The 24,252-nt window shown below is 34.1% G+C and overlaps 1 protein-coding gene across 4 annotated transcripts; it reads right to left on the bottom strand.

Annotated features, from left to right (window-relative positions):
- Positions 1 to 3,406: 3,406 nt before the first annotated feature.
- LOC114286819 (uncharacterized) lies at positions 3,407 to 23,175 on the bottom strand. Of its 4 annotated transcripts, XR_014357649.1 has the most exons (8): positions 22,822 to 23,168; positions 22,625 to 22,716; positions 22,437 to 22,508; positions 19,104 to 19,210; positions 18,659 to 18,714; positions 17,051 to 17,225; positions 15,163 to 15,252; positions 3,407 to 3,597 (listed from the first exon to the last, which is right to left on the bottom strand). XR_014357649.1 is itself a non-coding variant. In XM_082911042.1 (7 exons), exons 1-7 carry the CDS (start codon positions 22,999 to 23,001, stop codon positions 15,215 to 15,217), a joined length of 690 nt encoding a protein of 229 aa, XP_082767168.1. In that variant the 5' UTR covers positions 23,002 to 23,175; the 3' UTR covers positions 14,282 to 15,214. The 4 variants fall into 4 exon arrangements, 3 of the variants coding, with proteins under 3 accessions (XP_082767167.1, XP_082767166.1, XP_082767168.1); XM_082911042.1 differs by lacking the exon at positions 3,407 to 3,597 and having other exon boundaries at positions 14,282 to 15,252; positions 17,081 to 17,225; positions 22,822 to 23,175; XM_082911041.1 differs by lacking the exons at positions 3,407 to 3,597; positions 17,051 to 17,225; positions 18,659 to 18,714; ... (2 more) ...; positions 22,625 to 22,716; positions 22,822 to 23,168 and adding exons at positions 5,975 to 6,398; positions 6,491 to 6,895; positions 7,007 to 7,284; positions 7,384 to 8,836; positions 9,155 to 9,215 and having other exon boundaries at positions 15,163 to 15,227.
- Between the last annotated feature and the right edge of the window lie 1,077 nt (positions 23,176 to 24,252).

Genomic DNA, 24,252 nt, shown 5'->3' with positions numbered 1-24,252 from the left:
AACAAACATGGAAAAGAAAAAGTGAAAAGGAAATACCATCACATTTTTTCTCTTTTGGATTCACTTAAACTCTTTTCTTTCTTCTTTTCTCAAATTCAACCAAACATAACCTAAAATTTAAACCCTATCCATACTTTCTTATTTTCTTTCTATTTCCCTTTTCCTTCTATTTCCATCATCAATTTCTTCCTAATCTGCTTACATGAACGACACAAAATTTCTATACTCATGATATTTCGCTCAAAACTCCTCTCCATCTCCCGTGTAACTTCACTTCTTATGCAGCATAGGACGTCGTATTATTTTTAAATATAATGAACCATTTTAGTGTAATTTATTATAAATTAAAAGCTAAAAATTAAAAATCAAAATCAAAAACACCCCTACTTCAATTTTCAGAATGTGATTTCTTATGCAGCATAGAAAAGTTGTATTATTTTTAAATATAATGGACCAGCTTAGTGCAATTTACTGCAAGTTAAAAACTAATGATCAAAAAGTAAAAACCAAAAACACCCCTCCCTTAGGTTTTAGAAAATTAACTTTTTTTCGACTTATTTAAACTATTTTTGTCTTATAATTATAAACAAAAATTACACCAAATAGTCTGACAAAACTCTCAAATTAAAATAAATTATAATTAGATCATTTAAACTACCCCAAACAGCCTCAATAAGTCCTACACATAGACAACTTCTATTACATAAAAATACGCAAAAAGTTGAAATAAATTTACTGACGAATAACATAAACATTTCTCTTCTTTTATTCCCACAATAAACGTACAAGCATTGGCCAAGGGCACATAGAAGTGAAAATGTTTTTTTGTACAGGACCATACCTGCATTAGGAAAAGCAAGGGACGTCCTGCATTAGGTTTTAGTACACTACTATATGAAGATTAACCTACAAAACTACTTCCCCACACAAAATTAAATAAACATAGACTAATTTGAATAAATAAAAACAACCAAAAAAGGAAGAAAGATACAGCTATTGGAAGTAAAAAAATATAAAATGGGATGGGCAAAAAGGATAAGCCAAACTAAACCATTTAAAATCGACTCGGCTATTCTGCAAATTCCTTGCTCTGAGTAATAATCAAACCAAAATCCTTACAGCTGATGCAATGGCAAACACCTCTTCCTCCTCAACTTTCTTCCAAACCCCACCAATCATCAGCCGGCCCTTGACACCTTCTGACAATGTATCATCCTTACCATCCGATTCACACACACCTTCACTCCCCCTCATCTTCTTAAGTTAACACACGAGTTACTAAAAAGCTCAACATCACAATCGAGTCCTCGCTTGAGCGTACCCTCGTTCAATGCCCTCTATTCCTTGCTTTCTAATGGCTTTAGAACTTCTTTATCATCATCATCACAGACGAGAACAGGAAGCCAAACAACATCACAGGGCAACATATTGAGTTCCATGATTTTGTTATAACCCATCGGTTATTATTTCCCACATCACCATTCGTTGTCTTCAACACATTGCTCTTCACTTGGCGACGTTTAACAAACTCAAGCTTCTTGGCTGCTTGGTGAATAGAATCCTCTAGTCAAGCAAGGTTCCTTTCAGAACTCGTGGCAGGAGAGTTTTCTTCATCAAACTTAGGATTTGATGCATCTAGAAAACATAGTTTGTTCAGTTTCTGAACCAAAGAGCTATTTCCAATCATATGTGCGAGAACTAAGGCCGCATCCCTGAGCTGGTTGTTGCTAGGACTTGAAACCAGAAGAGATTTTTGTAGGAGTTTCACCAGAGTTGCCTTTGGCAAACTTGTATCTATTGAAGAACCTTCAGTTACAATAGCAGAATGTCCCCGCCCTATAGGCTTTAGTCCCTTCAGATTTCTGACTAGCCACTCAAACAGATCCGAAACTCTTTCAATGTGGTGTACCCCAGTTGTATTCTCTCTGATATGGCATGTTCTCCTAATAAAGTTTGACACAATTTTTTTTTTTTTTATCAAAGACACAAAAGAAACAACATTGTAAGATCATTTAATCATTGCATACACAAAGACACAAAAAGCTACAAGACATACTAAAATTCATCTCTCCACTATTACAGACTATGGTGTCAAGGGAAAAACCTACAGGACATACTACCCAGACATACACAGACAATGTTGATTTTCGTATATCCATTGAGCCAAAAAAAAATAGGAATGACATTATAAATGATAACTAGAGATAAACCAATAGTTAGTGATCAAATCTAAAAATAAACTTGACAGCAAATTTCAAGCTCTCTCCAAACAGGGACTTCAAAATGGTACACATGACAGATAATAAAGGCATGTCAAATAGTTAAACTGTTAAAAAGTAGGATGTGAACATATCAACAAGTCAAAATCTTAAAAGCAAGATATTGGCATAACCACTCCTAATCCTCATGTCTCATCTTTGCTGTGAAATATTTGATATATGTGTAGTCTTTTCTAAATACATATTAATTGTTGAAGTATTTGTTCATTTTTTACTTTTTAAACTTCCATTGGACTCTATTATTTTTTAAACTATTTTTCTTTATAAAATGTTATAATGGACTAAACACTAAGGGTTGGTTTGAGATATTATAAAAAAATGCACTTTTTGACTTATTGGCTTATATGGGTTGGGTTTGATGTGATGTGTTAGAGAGGTGATGTGATTTAAATAAGATGATGTGACTTAAATAGGATAGTGACTTTTTGACTTTTTGACTTTTTGTATTATTTAGTAGATGCCAAACTTGGCCTAATTCTCCCAGTATGTACTAGAAGAGGCCCATACTACCCTAATTGGTGAAATAGCCCAGTGCAATCTAAAATAATCAGACACTACCCTAAAAATTACCCCGAAGAGAATTCAACCCACTTTGTATCATTTTGTTGCCAGTACAACCAATAGGTAAAGAATGGGATTGACAACTATGATATCAACACATACAAAAAATTAAAAATAAATACTAAGTGAGGAGTATCTCTGTGATTCGTAAATCTCAAGCATTATTAAGATTTCAAACATCAAAACTAATTTGCATATTATGGACGAAGGTTTCCATCACCTAAAGACAGCACAAAATAACTTTTCCAAGCCAAAAGTAGTGCAGCAACCAAACCCAACAAAGAAAATCCAGTGTTCGCCAAGATGATGGTAAAATTTTTCATAAAAACTCAGCAAAAATTATGCCACTCTTGACAATATTCGGAAATACTAGTTTTATGTTAATTTAATTGTTATTGGGGCTGTCCCTCTGTATTTCAACCAAAAAAATGTGATGTCAATATTCTCATTTTAAAACTTAAATGTAATGCAATATTTAGAAGTCTAATGAAAGAACCAGAAATATTAATTGAACAAACAAAAAACAAAAATGTAGCTAACATGTTGGAAATAAGACATAGCAGTTACCACTTCCATATTCCATGGCCTTTTGAGTCTCAATCTTTTCAAGGATTGCCTTAATAAGGTTCAGAAGCAACTCTGGTTCTTTATTTGACAATTTCTTAACGAGAGGCTTCCAATCATCAAATAGACTCTGCACATGAATTGTACTATGACTGACTTGATAACTTTTTGAATCTGATCTGCTCAACAAAAGCTGTACAAAAACAGACACTACTTCTAAGGAGTAGGAAGAATATAATCGAATAAGATGTTTGAATGCCTTGGTGATCTGTTTCTTAGAACTTGAAAAAGACAACAGAGCAATGGATAAGACAAAAAACAAAAAATAAAACAACATACCAATAAATTAGTTTTCTCAAAATTTCTTGACACATAGCAAGTCCAAAATGGCAAGGTAACAAATACTTATTTTCTCCTATCTATTTTTCTTTCTCCTCAATATACGAAAGTAACAAAAATTTAATATACCAAAGTTCTATTGAATCAATCTGCCCAAACACACAAACAAAACACTATTCTGAAATACTCCAGCTGCATCCCAAATGACATATTCCCTTAACTAACATTCTGAAAAACAAGAATCAAAATGGAGGAAAAACTAAACTTGATGTATCAACCACAAGCCTTAATTAAGACAATTATCTTTGCTTTAAAAAAATAAATACAGAAAAAAAGAGATTAAGCTTGTATTATTCTAACAGTTATTTAATATTAGATCACTAACATTTGTACAGTTGCATAAGTTGTGATTCAATCATGCAGTTTAAAACTGAAAGTAATAATATAAATCATGTTTTATATACTTCGATACAATTTATCATTATTATTCTCTGCAGTAGTGTAAAGAGCGTTCTTATTAACATTTTGTAATTTCAATTACCATAGTTGCAACTAATTTTACACTAAAAAGCAGGTTGGATCTTTCTAAATTACTATGTAGCACGGACACAGACACGGGACACGACACGGACACGACACAGACACGCGGACACGCAATTTTTCAAAAAATGGGGGACACGTTTAATATATATAATTTTATTTATTTATTATATGCCTAAAATAAAAAGAAAATCATTAATTCTTATACAATTACAATAATAATAAAATTAATAAACATATTTTTTAAATTTTTTTTAATTAAATGAGTTTTTTTAAATAAAAATAATTTATTTTATAAATTTTAGATTTAAAAAAAATAAGGATAAAAAAAGAAAGAAGAAAAAAAAAAGAGGGAGAGAGAAACAAGATAAGAAAAAGAGAAAAAAAATTTAAAAAAGAGAAACAATAGAGGAGAGAGAGAGTGAAATCAAAAAGGCTGAGATAGAGAGACAGAGTCAGAAAAGCAGAGTCAGAAAAGCAGAGAGGAAAGGGAGGAGAAGTGGAAGAAAATGAAGAGAAGAAGAACAGGGAAGACGAAGAGAAGAAGGAGAAGAAGAAGAGAGAAGATGAAGAATACCACCTCCTCAGCTTCTTCGATTGACAGGTTAGGCTTCTTCCTCTCCCTCAATCTCTTTCTCTCTTTCTCTGTCTCATCTCCTCCCTCGATCTCTTTCTCTCTTTCTGTCTCCTTCGATCTCTTTCTCTTTCTCTTTCTTTGTCTCCTCTGCAACAGTTCTCTCTTTCTCTGTCTCCATCGATCTCTTTCTCTCTCTCTCTTTCTCTGTCTCCGTCTCCGTCTCCACTGCAACAGTTAGGGTTCTTCGATCCATTCATGCGTGTCCGGAAAGTGTCCCGGCGTGTCCATGTCGTGTCCGACTGAAAAATTTCAAAAAAAAAAAGGGATACGTTAGAGAGAGTGTCGGACACGTGTCTACTGCGTGTCCGACGCGTGTCCGTGTCCAACACGTGTCCGGCACTCGTACGTAAGGCCTAGGGACGTGTCGGTGCTTCATAGCTAAATTACATTCGTTCCAGCAATTTTGTATTCTTATATAGTTGGTATCAGTGTGAAATACAATTTAGCCATCGTCACTCCTCACCGTTATGTTTAGGTTCCCTGCTCCCCAAGTGTAAAGGGATATTTGGTCAAAACCCCCTCATAATAAAACTTTAATGTATTAAGAATAAACACAAAAAGTTTTCCCTGAAAAGTCCAACATATACCACTATTACCAATATATTAAACTTTAAAATAATATAACTTTTGATCTAGATATCGATTTTTAATAAAATTAGGATATTTAGAATCCTCTCATCAAGATCTACCAAATAAGATCCATGTTGTGATGTAGGACCAAGGTTGTTAAGATCGGGATCCTACATAGGATCGTTTTGGGGGTCTGAAGGATCGGATCGTAGGATCGGATCGGGAATCGTAGGATCGGATCGGGGATCGTAAGATCCTACTAAAACGATGAAAAAATGCAATAATTCTTATATGTCTAACTAATACTATCAAAATACATATAAAATGACCCAAAAAAACTTGAGAATGTAGCTCAAATGGTAGAGCTCTCATACTTATGAGTAGATCGAGGTTCAAATCCTCATATTCTCACTTGTGTGCCTTGTTCACTAACAATAATCAATTCAAATATACATTTTGCACATTTTTTTAAACAAAGAAAACATAATAAAAAAAGGTGGCAATTCAAGTTGTCATTCAAACATTTTCCTCAAATCTTAACAAAAGAACATATTAAAAGAAAATAGCAATTCAACTTCAAGTCTTCAAGTTAACACTTGCACAACATTGATATCCTTAACAAAACAAACTAAAATAAGAGAAGAATAAATAAACAAGAGACTAAAATAAGTCATTATCTTCATCGCCGAAATCATCATTGCCACAATCAACAACATTGTTGATCTCATTGTCTCCCTTATCTTCATCATCACCCACAGTGTCACCCAACTCCTCAATGTCATCATCACCAATAGTAGCATCATCAAAGTCATGATCAAAATCCCTTGGAGCATTCATGTTGTCATCCATATCATCATCATCACTTACTTCATGAATTTCATCGACATTTTCTCCAATATGGTCACGGCCTAAGTTAGAGTTAAAAAAAAAAAAAAATCCAAATTATAGAAATTGCAACTTCTAATTAAAACTAAAAGATGTATCATGTACCTAGACTTACATGCTTATTCCAAATCCCTTGCAAGAGCATCTACCTCCTCATCTTCTGAATGACATCCATGTCGAGCATTCCTATCAAGCACACTCAACCAATTTCCTTCTCTTGGAAGAGTCGGCTTCTCTCTCTCTGTTATCCACTCATCGTCTGATGGAACATCATCCAAACATAATGGATTCATGATTGCTTGTCTATTCTTGTGCCTTTGTCTCAGTTTCAAATTGTACATGACAAAGACCAAGTCATTCATTCTCCTTTGGTGTAAACGATTCCTCCGCTTTGAGTGTACCATCTCAAAAGCACTCCAATTGCGCTCACACCCCGATGAACTGCATGTTAGACTTAATACCCTAATTGTAAACCTCTTCAACTCAGGACATTCATCACCAAAAGAGTCCCACCAATCCCCTACATCGAAATTTTAATTAAGTAGGTCAAAATTTAAAGTTCTTCAAAACAAATAATCATAACATAAGATTGATACAACTTACAAATCAACTTAGGGTAAAAATAAATAACCTGGAGATCTCTTTTTTCTAGTCAAGATTGCATTTTGTATACCAAAGAGTCCTCTTGCATTCTTGAATGCATCAATTTGCAAATCTATCTTCACCCTCTCATTAGTGTCAGGGACCATTTTTTCAAGACAATTGTACAACCCAATTTTAATCTCTGCATCAGCTTGAAAATTGGGACTATAATGAAGCTGAGGGTTCAAGAAGTATGCTGCAGCATGCAATGGGTGATGGAGTTGCGTTTCCCATCTTCTATCAATGATGGCCCATATAGGATCATAGCTGACACAATTTAATAAATATTATTAATGAATAAATAAAAAGTTTAGGGAAATAGTATTAAAGAGCAAATAAATAGCCAACACTAAATAAAAAGTTTACCATCTTAAGACATTATTGAAATTCTTTTGAATTTCCTCTTTCGCATGATCCATTGCTTCATAAATGAATCCCATTGCCGGATGCTCATCCGAATCCACCAACCTAAGTACCTTAATGAGAGGTACTGCAGCCTTCAAGCAGGTAGAAACACCCTTCCAAAAATATCGATTGTCCAAAACAATATTTTCAATTTTTTTCCCCTTTTCAGACTTCGCAAATCTACTATTCCTCCACTTGTTTGATGTAAATAGAGAGAACAATGCACCTTTTTGCTCATGAAGACGTCTCAATGTCAAGTAAGAGGTAGCAAACCGAGTTACCACAGGCCTTATAAGTTCAATGTCTTTTGTAAACTCCTTCATCCAATGAATAAGATTGGTTCTTGAATAAATGTATGCCACAATCTTTTTTCCTTTACCAATTGTAACACGATGAACTTGTATTTCCTTCTCAAAATCTTCTAACATCAAATCTATGCAATGGGCGGCACAAGGAGTCCAAAACAAGCCCTTTCTCTTATCCATTAACATTTGTCCCGCCAATTTATAATTAAAAGCATTGTCAGTTACAACTTGCACAACATTTTCTTCTCCAACCTTCTCAACAACCTCATCTAACATCTCAAAAACCTTTTCACCCGTTTTTGAAATGTCGGATGTATCTAGTGATGACAAGAAAATAGTTCCATTAGGGCTATTCACAAGAAAATTACATATGAATCTTCTCTTTCTATCTGACCATCCATCCGACATAATTGTACATCCGGTCTTCTTCCATTGTTCCTTAAACTCATCAACCAATTGTAGTGTCTCATGCACTTCTTTTTTTAAAAATGTCACCCTAATTTCATGGTAAGATGGTGGCACAAGTCCTTTTCCATAATCCCCAATCTTCTTAACCATGAGTGGAAATATAGGGTTGTTGACACAATTAAAAGGAATTGCACTAGTGTAAAAAAAACGAGCTATGGTTTGACAAACATCATCTCTCTCTTCTTTCTTAAACATTTGATTGAGAGTTTTTTGATTTTGACGTCCAGATTTCTTCATCACAAATTTATCCATGGCACCCACCCGTTTTTGTTTGTTTTGATGATGACATGATAATAGTTCCACCTCCGCTTCAGAATCATCACCAACATCAAACATCTTTCTCTTTTTATTTTGAGACTCTAATGTTTGAGTTCTGAAAAGACTCATGAACTTTCCTCTAACATCTTCTGGGACTTGAGGACATGGCTCAACATTTTGATGAGTACAAGCTAAATGATGTTTTAATCTAAATATACTTCCCGATCGAGTCACGTTACAATACTTGCATTGTACCTTTTTGGTTGCAGCATCTATTTCAATTCCATGTTCCCAACCAGGATCCGTTCGGTTACCCGCAACATTTTTCCTCTTCCTCCCTCTTCCAGAACCAGAGGCAGACATTGTTAACTCAATTCACAAACCTACAATCATATATTGAATATCACTGAATCAATTTACTACAATTTACAATTTGATAGTTGTGAAATATCAGAGAGAAAAAAGTCAAGTTACAGTCAAAAACAAATTGATTACAATAGTAATACCATGATGCCCTACAAAGGCCTCATTGAAATTATAGATAAGGATAAATTAGAATTTAGAAGTTAATTTACAAATGAAAGACTACATAATCATAAGCAACTTTAGCTTATGTTAATAAAAAGACAGAGCAAACATTGAATCAACTCACTAGGTAATCTAAAGTCATGTTACAATTTACAAATTAATTGAGAACAAACCTGTATGAAGCTGCACTTTTCCTTGGTGGTATCTGCGCACTTTTCCTTGGTGGTATGGTATCTGCAAAAATAAATTACAAGTTCAAAATTAGGTTGACAGGAAAATGGAAAAATGGAAGAAGGGGAAAGGAAGAAGAAGGGGAAAGGAAAAAGAAGGGGAAAAACAAAAGGGGAATGAAAGACAGAAAAATGGAAGAAGAGGGGAAAAAAAAAAAACAGTAGCAGAGGAAAAAGAAGATGGAGGAGAAGAAGAAAAGGAGTTGAAGAAGACGAACAGAGGAGAAGGAGTCGAAGAAGACGAACAGAAGAGAAGAAGGAGTCGAACAGAGGAGAAGAGAAGGAGTCGAAGCACAGAGAAAAATGAGTCGAACAGAGAAGAAGATGAAGAGAAGACGAAGAAGAAGAAGCATACCTGGAATCTGGATGGAGGCTGGATGGAGGCTGCTCAGCTCTCATGACCAACTTTCCCCCAATATTTTGCCCTAATCTCATGTCGTGGACTCGTGGGTCTTTAGAAAATGCATCAAACCTGTAATAAAAATATCAGAAAAAAGCCCAAAAGTAGGATCGTATAGGATCGCAATCCAAATACGATCCTACGGTCCCACGTACGATCCTACCGATCCTGCAACGATCCTGAACAAAATACGACTCATCATGCGATCCAGATCGATTCTCCAAAAATGGATCGTAGGATCGTACGATCCTAGGATCCGGATCGTGATCTTAACAACCTTGTGTAGGACGAGTAAGGATTACTTTCCTACAAGCAGTGAGCCTGGTTTAACGGCAATAGTAGACTTATAGGGCTGAATTTGGTAGGATTTTGTGACTACATAAGTATTTAAAAAAATAAGAGTTTAAGGGTTTGTAAAAGGGTGGGTTTTGAGAATGAAAACACAAGTGTTTAGGGACAGTTGGGTGGTTGTTCTAAGCATTGTGAACAGTAACATGTACAGTAACCTTACTGGATAGAAGAAGAACAAGAACAAGAGAGAGAGAAAAGTGCTTCACCCTCGCAAAGTATAGGCCAATCACACAAACTTGTTAAGATACGGGAGAGGAAAATAAGAGATTTTAATCAAGTTAAGTGCATCAAGAGTGAGGATCCTAAGGTATTGGTGAAGGAAGAAAAGATTAGGAGACATGGAAGAACTATTTTGAGAAACTATTAAACGAGGAAATGGAGGTACATCAATTGGGAAAGAAATAACTAGTAATACGATAAACCAAGACTATAGGTTCTATTACAAAATTATGAACTTTGAAGTAGAGATTGCACTTAAGAAGATGAAATCAAATAAGGTTTTAGGACCCGGTGATATCCCTATTGAAGTTTGGAAGTGTTTGGAAAAAAAGGGGGTTGCTTGGTTGACTAGGTTGTTTAGCAAAATTTTGTTGACTAGGAATATGCCAGATGACTGAAGGAAGAGTATTTAGTGCCAATCTATAAGAATAACAGAGATATCCAGAATTGCAACAACTATAAAGGAATCAAGCTAATGTGTCATATAGTGAAAGTGTGGGCGAGAGTGATGGAACGCCGATTGCGAAATATAACAAAGGTGTCAGAAAATCAATTTAGGTTTATGCCTAGCAGGTCAACAATGGAAGCGATCTATCTTTTGAGGAGAGTAACAAAAAAGTACAGAGAAAATAAAAAAGACATTTATATGGTGTTTATCGACCTTGAGAAAGCATATGATAGAGTGTCTCGGGATATAATATGTTGGGTGTTAGAGAAAAAAGGGATGACAAAAGGTTACATTAATGTGATTAAGGACATGTATGAAGAGGTGGTGACCACTATTAGATCGCCTGTTAGAGAGACAAAAGAATTTCCTATCACTGTAGGGTTACACCAAAGATCTACCTTAAATCCTTATCTTTTTACTTTAGTTATGGTTGAGTTGACAAGAAATATTCAAGATGACGTATCATAGTGTATGCTTTTTGCAGACGATATCGTGCTAGTGGATGAGACTAAAGAATGAGTTAACACAAAGTTGGAGATTTGGAGAAAAACACTTGAATCTAAAAGATTCTGGATAAGCAAAACTAAGACAGAGTACACGAAGTGTAAATTTAGTAACAGTAACAATGAAGGCAGAGGAGAAATCAAAATTGAGAACTAAGAACTGCCTAAGAGTGAATATTTTTATTATTTAGAGTCAATTATCACAACGACGGGAGAGATTGATGCGGATATGACCCATAGGATTAAGGTAGAACGGTGTAAGTAGAGAAATGCGTCTGGAGTACTGTGCAATAAACGAATACCCACTAGACTAAAAGGTAAGTTCTATAGAATAGCTATTAGGCCAGCGATATTGTATGGGACGGAGTGTTGAGCAACCAAGAAATAACATGTAGATTAGATTTGTGTGGCTGAGATGAGGATGTTAAGGTGGATGTGTGACAAGACTAGACAAGACAGAATTATGAATGAGTATATTCGAAAATGGGTAAAAATAGCACCGATAGAAGATAAGTTGAGAGATAATCGATTGAGATGGTTTGGTTTGGTCATATTCAACGAAGACCAACACAGGCAGTAATGAAGAAAGGCGACGCAGTGACGGTAGATAGAAGTGTTAGGGAACAAGACAGAATTAGGATACTAAGGTAGATGTGTGACAAGACTAGACAAGACAGAATTAGGAATGAGTATATTCGAAAATGGGTAAGAAAAGCACCGATAGAAGATAAGTTGAAAGAGAATCGATTGAAATGGTTTGGTTTGGTCATATTCAACGAAGACCAACAGAGGCAGTAATGAAGAGAGGCGATGCAGTGACGGTAGATAGAAGTGTTAGGGGACCGGATAAGCCAAGATTAATGTTGACTAGCATTGTAAATAGAGATATGGATCTACTTAATTTGACTAACGAAATAGTATTTGATAGAGCCGCGTGGAGAAGAAGGATTCATGTGGCCGACCCCATTTGATAGGACATAAGGCTTGGCTTGGTTTGGTTTGGTTTACTAATATTCTAGACTAACTATGACTTCCAATTTTACGTCAATCATAATAGGAAACTTTAATGACTTCTAAATTCTACTTCAACATCAAAATAGGAAACTTGAACTTTTGACCACTAAGATTATTTTAGACATAATAAAACCCATATATAATAATTCATTTAATAACTTGACCCAAAATAAAACCCATGGGTGACCCATACAACCCGTGTCCAACAATTATTGGAATTACTATTATACCCTTAATTACTAAAACCTACTATAATAACATGAAGACTCAAAATTATTCCAAATCTTTAATTCTTGATGCCCTAAATGTGTTTCATGTGAAATTCCAGATTTGCTCTTTTTCTTCTTTCCATGATCTTCATCATGTTGACTATGAAATTCTTAAAAAATATATATATATTATTACTTTCAAAATTGATGTAAACAATAACATGTTACTCTGGTTCAAAATAACATGTTACTCTAGCAATATTGTCGAAGAAAAAAAAAATGATATTTTATTTTGTCCTTACTCAATTATGCGCCTCCTCCTTAGGAGGTTATGAAGCAAAATAAATTGGGCTATCCCTTTCGCCAAATACGGGTCTAATAAAGGGGTTTTGGCTAAATTTCCCAAGTGTAAACCACCACCCCCAACCCCCAAAAGAACTAACAAAGAGATGTTAATGTTAGTACTAGCATTAGGTTGGGAATTTCATTACTGTGTAATATGCTTTTAGATAGAAACCAAACCACACCCCGAAGAAACACAAAATTGTTTTTTAAACTATTTTGTCAATATGGTCATGTCTTAGGTGTGTTGTATATCATGCCTGTGCTTCTTAGACCACTTTCGTGAAGAGAGTATATTGGACAAGCCTTAGAGCCTTGGAAGCTTGAAGAATTATGGAAAAGCTTCATTGGCATGCAAGATGGTACGGGAAAGCTTCATCGGCAAATAAAAAGCTTTAGACAAGGATGGGATCAAGAAGACCATAGAGAATGGGCTCTACAATTCATTTAGTCAGTTCGGGCGACTAACATTGAAGATTGGTCAACTAGGGTTGTGTCTAATCCACAGGAGACCAACCATATAGGTTGGTCAACCATATAGGCCTTTTAGGTTGTCTTCCATACATGCATACCCACATGTGGACTAACAGAAGCAAACAAGTAAGTCAACACAAAGTGGAATCCCAAGAGTGCATTCCAGAAGACTAAGATTGGGCTGACCAAAATTGTGGTGTGGGCAAGCCTACAGACTTAGAAATTTTGAAAAACTAAATATTAATTGCCAGGGACTGCCTCCTATAAATACACCCAAGCCCCATCAGGGATTCTTTGATGAGAGAAGACACCTAGAGAGTTTATACACCTCTTGTACACACATTTTATCCAACCCCAGAGAGGGAGAGCAACCTTCGACACAAGTCTTTTCAAGACATTGCTCCTTAAAGTCTTTGATCTCTTTGCTAGTGGAAGGCATTGTTCTCAACCTTCTTGTGTAGTTAATACATTATTGCCATCGCATACACCTATGGCTGGTCGCGGGCCAGTTTTGGCTGGATTGGGGTCACACCTGACCCACACTGCTGCGGGTTAATAAAATTGGACCTGCAGCAGCCTGAAATGTGGTTTGCGGTTTGTGTAGGTGGGTCAATCGGTTCCACGGGTGGGTGCAAATCGGATGTGCGAGTTGAAGCTTCTGCTTTTCTTGAAATTTTTTTGTTGGCCTTTTGTTTTTTGGCCACTTTTTTTGGGACTATTTTCATGTAAAACTAATAGCCATGAGATTTAAAAATCTTATACATTCAAAATTAATATCTCAAATCACGCCCATTCACCCCACTGATGCGACACACCAAAAAAAACCCATTAGAACACAGGCAGCTCCAGAAAAAATACAAACAAAGCATAGCACCAGCACCCCACAGCATCCATAACCAATTCATCAAGCTTAACCAATGTCCACCTCACTATATTGGAGCATATCAGAAAGTATTACATCTTATTGGAGCATTCTTTAGTTTTATTGTCAAATCTTAAAAGAAAAACAACATGAATATATATATATATATGATGATTGATATATTCATATATACATATATATTACCTGATGCATTCCTTAGTTTTATTGTCAAATCTTTGGGGACAACATTTTTTTTTTTTTTGTTCAACAACAAAAGCTTTATTGATAATCTTTAGGGACAACATGGATATATATATATATATGATATTGATATATGTATATATATCTGTATGTCAAAACTCGCCGTCTGCCTTCAGATCATCATCAAAGAAGTCTTTCACTTTCTTTCAATAGTCGGCAAGAGAGAGAGAGATAAGAGATGATAAAAGAGTAAGCAGCTGCTGGGTTGCTGCTTGCTGCTAGCGTTCAAACTAACAAAACAAAACAGAATTTTTTTTAAATTGATCTGCAGGTGGGTTGGATTAGTGCGGGTCCAACCAAGACCCGATCCAAACCAGAACTTTTTCTTAAAACTAGACCTGCATCCGTCCTAAACTTATGCCGAAACTGCCCAATTCGCTGCGGGTAGGATCGGATAGGACGGATTTTGCAAGTCGGCTATTTTTATACCGAGCCCTACATACACCTACACTTCAACCTCATTTAGAGACACCCTAGGAGCTCAAGGTGAACATAGTAGTTGAAGTGATAGGAATTGTGGATTGGTGGTGGTTGGTTTTGGATTGAACTAAGAAAATCCAGTTACTTGTTTTGTTTGAAGTTTGTTATAAGGATTGTAGGTGAGCCGAGAGAAAACCTGTTGGTGTTGTAAAGGTTTCGGGTGAACCAAGGGAAAACCAGTTTGGTTTAAAATTCAAGACAGCCAGCCCCTAATATGGCACTTAGAGGAGAGAGAGGAGAGGAAAGGGGGAAAAAAATTACAAAAAATAAAAATCAAACAACCCAACTTTTGAACCACGTCTTAGCATAAGACTGGCTATAAAAAGCTGAAAAACACCACTGCCATGTACGTCTGGAAAATTTTTAAAATGACATTGAATGGATTCACCTGCAGACTTTGAAGATTGGGTTTGGGGTTTGCCGGCCATAAGAGAGAGAAACTAATTACGCCCGCAAAGTTGTTCGCAATGTTTAGTCCCTACAAAAGAAGTGGATGTCAATAAAATCAAAGGTCATAGAGTAGTTATAAATTTTGAATTCTTCTCCTTTTTTATCAGCAACAAAGGAGATTTTATTAATAATATAGAAAAAAGAGAAAGATACAAAACGAGCACAACACAAGTAATAGACGAAAAAAAGGAAAGGTAACCATAAAGTTCCTTTACGCAAGAGATAAATCAAACTAACTCTTATTCTCAACTCAACTCAACTGACCATTGTCCTAAATACTAGGATTAGCTAACATGACTACATGAGTTGTTTTAAAGGGACAACAAATACATACGGAAAATAAAATCACATAAGGTTGAATATAAGGCATGCGCCTTTGGTGAGGTAGACCAATAACACAAAACAACATACAGTATGTAGCCAAATATGTTTCTTTTCTTTATGACATAACAAAGAATTTCTTTTTTTCATTCAAGCAGATATTATGGGTATGTATCTACACATAATATTATTTGCTCCACAAACAACGTAGTTTTAGGCCTTTCACTGAATATTTCTTCCACTGTGACAGAAATATGATGTATTTGAATCACAAGCAGCCTACGAAAAGCTTAGCTGTAAACATGTGGATTTTACTTCTTCCTTTTCTTTTTGCGTCAGACTTGGGGAATATAGTATATAACCCATCACTAAGCTTTCTTTCAGTAGCTGAAACACAATGCCTCTACAAAGGTGGACTGTGACTGCTTTAGTACCAGTTTAGCAGTTGTTGGATTTTGCATCATAATACTGAAAATTTTCAAATCCTTTTACTTAACTGCACAATAATAAAATATTGCACCAACCCAAAATATACCACTTGAATATCCATGGTAATTTTTTTAAGTATAACTTCAAATGTAAAAAGAAAATAGGATAATTTTTATTTCTAAACCTGCATTAAAGAGAAATTAAGACCTGTGTTAAAGAAAAAAAAGGGTATCATTTTTATTTCTGAACCTGCATTAAAGAGAAGTGTTTCCAAATGTTTCATTTTATTTATGAACGATAGATTATCCTATTTCTGAACCTACATAATTAAACAATATATATCATTTTTAAGACCGATTTTCAAATATGTATTTGAAAAGTGTACCCTTTTCAGATGTTCTTAAAGCAGAGCAGGGTCTTAATTTAAAAGTGCTTCCTAAAAGAGCCTTAATTTCAAATTAATACCCTGTTTGTATCATTTTCAAATTTTTTATACCACAAGTTAATTTGTTTATTTCCTTTTTCTATCACAAGTTAATAACAGCAAGTATTAGAACAGACCAGGTTCTTTAGGATCTTAGAACAGAATATTGAATAAAAGCATCTGCTCTGTTGTAATCCTTGTTATTAACTTGTGACAGAAGAAAGAAATAAAACAAATTACTATACATATTTAAGAGAAAGGAAAGTATGCTTAATTAAAAACCTGTTATATGAAAATAGATCAAAGATTTTATAATAGATAGCTCATTTTCCAATTTACCTTACAATTTAAGTTGCGCCAACCAGGACTTGATTAGCATTTAAAGAAAGAGACCTCATAGGCAATCTTTAAATAATATGACAGAAGAATGCTTCTGAATACTATCAATTTGTCACACACATATATACCAATCAAAGAATTATTGAACATATGGCAGAAGCATAATAATGTCTATTTAGTTTATAGCAAACACAAAATATTGAATGCATGCCACAAATTAAAAAGGATACAAAGGGGAAGAAAGACAAGGAATCCTTCAAGCCATGGAAAAAGAAAAACACTGATAAATAAAAAATGAAAAATCCATACGCACGTTTCCCCTTAGCTAATGAAGAACTTGAACCTTTAGTGTGCTTGATTTTCAACCAAAAAGCCAATTCACAGAGTCTATACTTGATTTCTTTTCGCAGGCTACCAATGCCATCACTTTGAAATGGAATTGCCTTCTTTTGAAGCTCCCAATAATAAGACTTCAACCAATCTAGCGCCTGAAATTGCCCACAGAATTATAATGCTTTGTGATTTAACTTTCAGACAACAACAACAGTAAAGAAATTCAGAATTTAATGATCCCATTCACAAGATACGTGAAAGGTACAAAGGTGTGTATTGGAGGTCATGTAATCTCAAATCAACATGAATATTACTAAACAATTCAGTTGGATTAATCAGTTCAAGTTGTATTGTCATGGAGCTCCATACAGAGTAATTTCCTAGAAGCATAGAAAAATATATAGTTCCTTCAGTTTGGATTTGGTGCAAAACACAAAGATGGAGTGAAAAGTTCTGCTTCAAAATTTAAAGGGTAATTTATCCTAGAAGCATAGGAAAATATCACATCTCACGATCCATAAGAAAGATTCAAAGCTCTAAAATTCTCTAAGATATCAACTCCATTAAACTAGAAGCGTCACATGACTTTATGCAGAATTTAGAGACTTTCTTTTCCAGTTGGATTGGATTTGCCACAAAGGAAACTACTAAAAACTTACTTCTAAACTTTATCCCATACAAATAAAATCAAAAAAAAAAAAAAATCAATTAAACAACTTAACCCATAAGACAACCCATGGCAACCCACAGAAATTCTATAAATTACCAAAATACCCCAAACCTTAACAACTTGCAAAACTTAATTTTAAACTAACTAGTAGCATATTAAACCCAAAACAAACACAAATAGGGCTCTAATAAAAATAGTATCTCATGCCAATTTCCAAATATTGCCACTTCTTTAGCTTTACTTTTTCTTGCTCGTCTAGTGGATTGCATCACATGTAAAATGGAAGGGTTGATTTCTTAGTTTTTTTTTTTTTTTGGTTCTGGATCATCTAATTTTCTATGTCAATTCACTAGAATCTTTTGATTTAAAGATGTTGTTTCAGTTGAAACACACCTGAAGTGCCAAAATTTCGAGATTGATCCTTGTCTGCTATACGTTTTCTTCTTTTTGAAACTTTGTCTTAATCATCTCTGAATATCAATAAAAAAAACTACATCCATCTATTCTTTTAAGACTCAAAACAATTTAGAAAGAAAAACGGTGCCTCTTACAGGCTAACCAAGTGGGTGAGCCATTGACAAACTTAACATGTGGATAATCTCCCACTTCACCCCAATAACATTGTTATGTTGGACCGGCATGGCGTATCTTATAATTGTTTAAAGACCAAGATTTTGGACAAGCCCATTCCAATCTTCTTTTGGTACGAGAATACCAAAGTCAAGTGTTTGGAATCATTTCTAATATTTCAGGCAACACAAACTACAGAGCTACCCACATGTGATTAGAGCAATTTTCTGCACAAGACGCCAAACCACTTTACATGCCCAAAAACCTAGTAACTTATCATGGCAAACAAGCCTCCTAATGAGGGCAGTTGATTAGATTATATACGACAGAAAGAGAACATATAGATACCTTAATTGAAGCAAGACGAACCAACCGAAGTGAAGGGAGATCACGGTGAGAACCCTCTACAAATAAACATCAAAGAGTGACCAATGTTGGTTTGTACCTATATGTCATTTAAGGGAAAAACATGACCGTAATTTGTAGAATACATCAATGATAGACCGAATGTTGGTTCAGTGGTATCTAGTTGCCAACCCAGTAGAGAAAATAGAGAGATTGATCAATGTAAGTTTCCGTTTTATTTTTTGTTTTGAACAGAAAACACTTTTCAAAAATGAATGCACTCTAAGCCTTAAAATGTTAACTCTCTAATGTGACTCGAAAGTGGTGGGGTTCAAAAGTAACCAACTCCCTAGACTTGGGGGTTAGAATAGCAAGATAAAATGTTAATAACTAGATAAAGAAAATACATATTTTGATTTGAGCGCAATGATTATTCGGAGTTCCTTACCATGACGAATATCAATCAGCATACGTGGAATATTGATTGCATCAGCTGCCTCTGCAATTGATACCTCTGTCTTCTTGCGTGTCTTCTCAACAACACCATTCACAAGCCTTCAAAGAAAAAATTTAAGAGTTAAGCCTAATTTCTTCTTAAAGTTTGAAACTGAAGGTCACAAACATGCAGAGAGAAAAATTAATCACATTCAATTACAACATGAAGCTTACACATGCTCGAGTGGTCACTAAAAGTTGAAATGAAAAGGCATATCTGCTTAATAATGCTCCTTCCCCCCACCCGCAAAAGAGGGAAAATAGAAAATAAGAAGGTGCCCACAATTAAAACACTAGTAAGCAAGCAAGCAAGCAATTAAACCAACAGAAGTAAGGCAGAGGAAAAATACTTTTCTACTTTCAACTTATTATCACTCATCAAATCAGCAATTTCCATACATATTATTATGTACAGATGGGTTATTTATTATAGTTCAACACTTCACAACACTTATTCCTAGAATAACATGTACTTGTAGTTGCCACAAACATTTTATTTTAAGGGAATAGACTATAAAATGTATTACCATTAAAAATATGGTATACATAACAAGTACACTTATTTTGAAATTATAAATTATTGTTATACATATATAGATTAGACATACACCAGTATTCCCAGCTCATGGTTTTAAATCACAGTATTAGTTGATGTAATAGTCGTGGTTTGATGATATCATATACTAGGAATCAAAACTAGGGCCATGAATTTTCTTCTAGCACAAAAAATGCCAAAAATAATAATAATAATAATTGATGAGCAATTTATGACCTTGTTTATTACAATTTGAGTGTTGGTAACAGTTTTTAATTAATGTTGTAGCAGCTAAGAACATGTTTTACAAAAGTATACTGAATTTCATATTACTTTTAAGGCCAAAAAAGTGGAACATTTCATCTAGTAAGTGGTAAGAGAATCTCACAATCTAGAATTCTTCAAATTAAGAAGCTTATTTAAGGATCAAACCTATGAAAGGAGTTGAGAATCAAATCAAGCCAAGTTCAAGTCCAAATCCTTAAACTACCGTTGTGGCAGAAAGACTTGAGCCAAACCCATCTCAACACTGTAAACTCATAACAAAAGTATAAACTGACACAGGTACAACATCATTTCCTAGGCAAAAGTTAAAGAACCATACACACAAATGGCATTCAGAGGAACAAAGCAGGAGAGACTTTCCAAATAGATAATAAAATTGGACCGTTTGTTTAGCAAGGCAAGCTTAAACTATCAATACATTATCTCAATTCTCCTAATTTTCTCTTAAGCCTTGCCAATCAAGTTCGAGGATAAGGTTGAGACATTTAAGATTTTTCATTAATAACTTCCTCAGAGATGGCATCTTGGCCCAACCGTAAGACTTACTATTTGCGTCTCTAAAGACACAGGTTCAAGTTAAGAGAACAATCACCCAAGCTATGGGGGTAACGCTTTTGCGAGAGCCTTATGTGAAGGGCCACCCCTTTTTTTATATCCGCCATCTCAAGCCTAAATGTTTAGCTCATTTGGATTAGGAAGCTAAGCTCAAAACAACAGTTTAACAAAAAAAAAAAAGCATTCACTCTGTTTGTTTCTAGTTTTCAAAATTCACTTTTTAAAAAATTATACTTTTGTTTTCCGTATTTTTTTTTGTTTTCACTGAATTTTTTTAATATTTAAGCAATTTTTTTAATTTTTAGACACACCAAATATAAATACACTTAGAAAGTATAGTATTTTTAAAAAAAATCTTTAAAAGAATTCACTAAATACCAAAAATACAAAAAATCAGTACATTTTTTGTATTTTTGTGTATTTATTAATTTTTTAAAATATTTTTTCACAAATAATTTACTATTTAGATACATCTAAGTAAGGTATATCTGAAAAAGTAAAGAAATTGCTTAAAATTTAAAAAATATTCACCAAAAATTTAAAAAAAAAAAACACGAAAAATAAAAAACTCAATTTTCAGAAAACTGAATTCAGAAAATTAAAATCAAACACACTGATTATTATTTACCTCCTAAATTATCCTTACGATTTTCTATTAGGTTTAACAATGGTTGCAAGACTAATCAAGTTTGGATGTACAACTTGTGATAATGTCCACCCAAATTGCACCAAAGAAAGAAAGGGTTGAGCTTATCTTTTCAACAAAACCTCAATTTCTAGGGAAGGCAACCCCAGCTTAAGGGGTGGTTTGGCATCCCCTATATAATCCATCTTTTTATCTTTTTATCTTTTTTTCATCACATCACCTCTCTACTTTTCTGCACATCTTTTCGTAAAAAGACAAAAAGTGTACTTATTTAGATCATCCCAAATAACCCTTAAATATATTAATCAACTTGGGTTTTCCATCAGATTTAACGATGGTTGCAAGAATAACTATCCAGGTCGTGACAGTGTCCACCCAAATTGTAACAAAGAAAGAAAAGGTTGCGCTTCACTTTTCAATACAACCTCAAATTCTATGGAAAGCAAGCCAAGCTTAAAATACTTACTCAATATTAGTAAGCTTGGGTTTTTATAGTTGCATATCTATACAAAATATATCAAAACGCTGGAGCAACTATGATATTTTTTTACCACAACTTTTAACATGAACCATGATATAACCTAAGCCAACATTGGATAAGCCCACCAACACCCCCCGCTCCTCCTAAAAGAGGGGGCAACATATTGCTTTTAAAGGGAGTGTGGATGAAGCCAACCAAGTTTTCATATAAGAAAGAAATATATATATATTGAGAGCTCCATATTTTCCTTTCTTTTTTCGCCTAGGGGTGGGAAGTTTTGGGAGTTGAGAACGTACAACTAACTTTATCCTATAGTTGATTTTGGATCTTCTTTTTTTTTTTCTTTTTTTTTTGATAAATGCTTTTGGATCTTCTTTTTGACATAAAACAAAAGTCATTTTGTTTCTGAAATACAAGTTAGACAAAAAAAAAAATAATAATAATGAATATAAGTCTCAACCTGAGGTGAAAATATTTATCAACTTCAACCCCATTTAAAAACTTTCAACTACTTCCTACATAGTCATACACATAGACGACATCAGGAGAGAATGAATGCTTCCTTATATCCAAACAAGCTTTAGTAGTACCAATGAAGTATAAAAAAAGAAATACAAGAAAAATAAAAGCACTAGGAAAAGAAAATCATAACCAAATTTTCCCTTTTTGTTTCCAAATCCCCCAACCAAACACTGAGTAACAATTGTAAATTAATCTCTTTTTCTCTCTTAATGCATCAACCCAAAAACCCATGAGAATAATTCATCAATAAAACAATAATTACCTCACAATTGCCATGCAATATAGCATCGTCAGCATCTCCTCCGAGTCCAAAGCATCATCACCAAGGTCAACTCTACAATTGACAAGACAATTCCTCGGTATAATAATAAAATAAATAAACACACAACATTCAAGTTTATTTCAGTTTGGAATATTAACCAAAAAAAGTTTGGGAAAAAAATTCATTACCTAAAAAAAGGGTCTTTTTGCTGAATTTCAATAATTGAAGCAGTTACTTCAATCACAATAGGAAGACACCCTCTGCTTCGCCACACCGTTATCTGGAAAACCACAATTGGTCATGCTAAAATTTGTAATATCATTAACCTCCGTATGTTTCTCGAGAAAATTTTCCCGGAAAATAGGAGTTTTATGTTAGTACTTACTCTTTGAAGAGATAAGGTAATGGAGTGTGGGGAAGAAGAGAAGAGAGAGTCTCTGACCAAGTCCCATTCATCCCAGGTAAGCCACGGGACCAACTTGTAGTCGCATGATCGGTCGACATCGACATCGACATCGACATCGAAGCTGCTCGTGGTTTCCATAAACCCTAGCAATGACTCCATTTCAATTCACTGTTTACGATTAAGGGCTCGGCAATGCCGCAATCACAATTGGAATTTCCTTGGAGGTAAATTCCACATTCCAGCACTCCTTTACCTAAAACTAAGCGGGTGGCAAACCAAAGTATGCGTACAAATTCGGCGGGCCCAAACCCGACCAACTCAAACTTAGATTGAATTTGTTTAATGGTTGGACAAGTTATTTTTAAATTTAATATAGGTTTGGATAAGAATTTAAAAGTCTGAATTAAATTTGAATGAATTTAAACAAAGAGGTTAAATAATTCGAGTAACTCAAAACCTAAATTATATATGTAGATATATAAAAATATTAAATAAATATATAAATTATTAATCATTACATAATATTAAAATAATTTAAATTATTAAATCATATTGAATATATATTACAAATAACATACAATCTTATTTTTTTTATTTCACTCATAAATTGTAAGGATTATTATAGCGACATCTCTTTTATATTATATAATTATTTGTTTTGATGATATCAATGATTTTCTATATAAAAAAATATAAATAAAGTCAAATTTTAATAATTTAATAATGTAACTGCACAAAAAAAAATGAAATTCATTTATAATTCGGGTTTAATTTGGATCGAGCTTGGGCAGACAACTTCGGGGTTACAATTCGTGCCTAGGCAGGTCTCAGCACAACTTGGGATGGGCTTGGACACCTCCGAATCAGCTCAAGTTGCACCCTTACCCCAAAGGGGGTGAAATCGGTCCGATTCGGCCGGTTATTCTGCGAAATTTCCAGTTATGCTGTGGTTCGATCAATTTAATCAGTTTGTGATTAAAAACCAGAAAAGAAATTCAAAAAAAAAATCTGTGTAATATATATATACTAGTGTATGCCCGTGTCTAAAGGCACGGTATAAATAATGTTAAGATCAAAATGTGATTGTAATTTATACGTATAATGTTGAAATTTGTGAAGCTTGTGTTTTTTTTTATAAAGATACTAAAAAAAATATTGAAATATTTTTTTTCTTAGAGAACTTGTAACAATTTTGTTTGTATTACACGCTTTACAAAACTCAAATAAAATAACAGCTCCTCCTAACCTTAATGCAAATTAAGAAACAAACATATAAGATTTATAATGTTCACTAATATTGCAAACCAAAATATAAGAGCAAGTAAAAAAAATTGTAAACATAAAGCATAAAGCACATCACTAAGTACTTTGCAATCTAAACAAATTAAATTGAAAATTAAACATCAACCA

Source organism: Camellia sinensis, unplaced genomic scaffold (assembly GCF_055761805.1).
Source record: "Camellia sinensis isolate YWXY unplaced genomic scaffold, ASM5576180v1 Unanchor1, whole genome shotgun sequence".
Classification (NCBI taxonomy): domain Eukaryota; kingdom Viridiplantae; phylum Streptophyta; class Magnoliopsida; order Ericales; family Theaceae; genus Camellia; species Camellia sinensis.
Note: the sequence above shows the minus strand (reverse complement) of the source record. Positions and strands in the feature narration are given on the sequence as shown.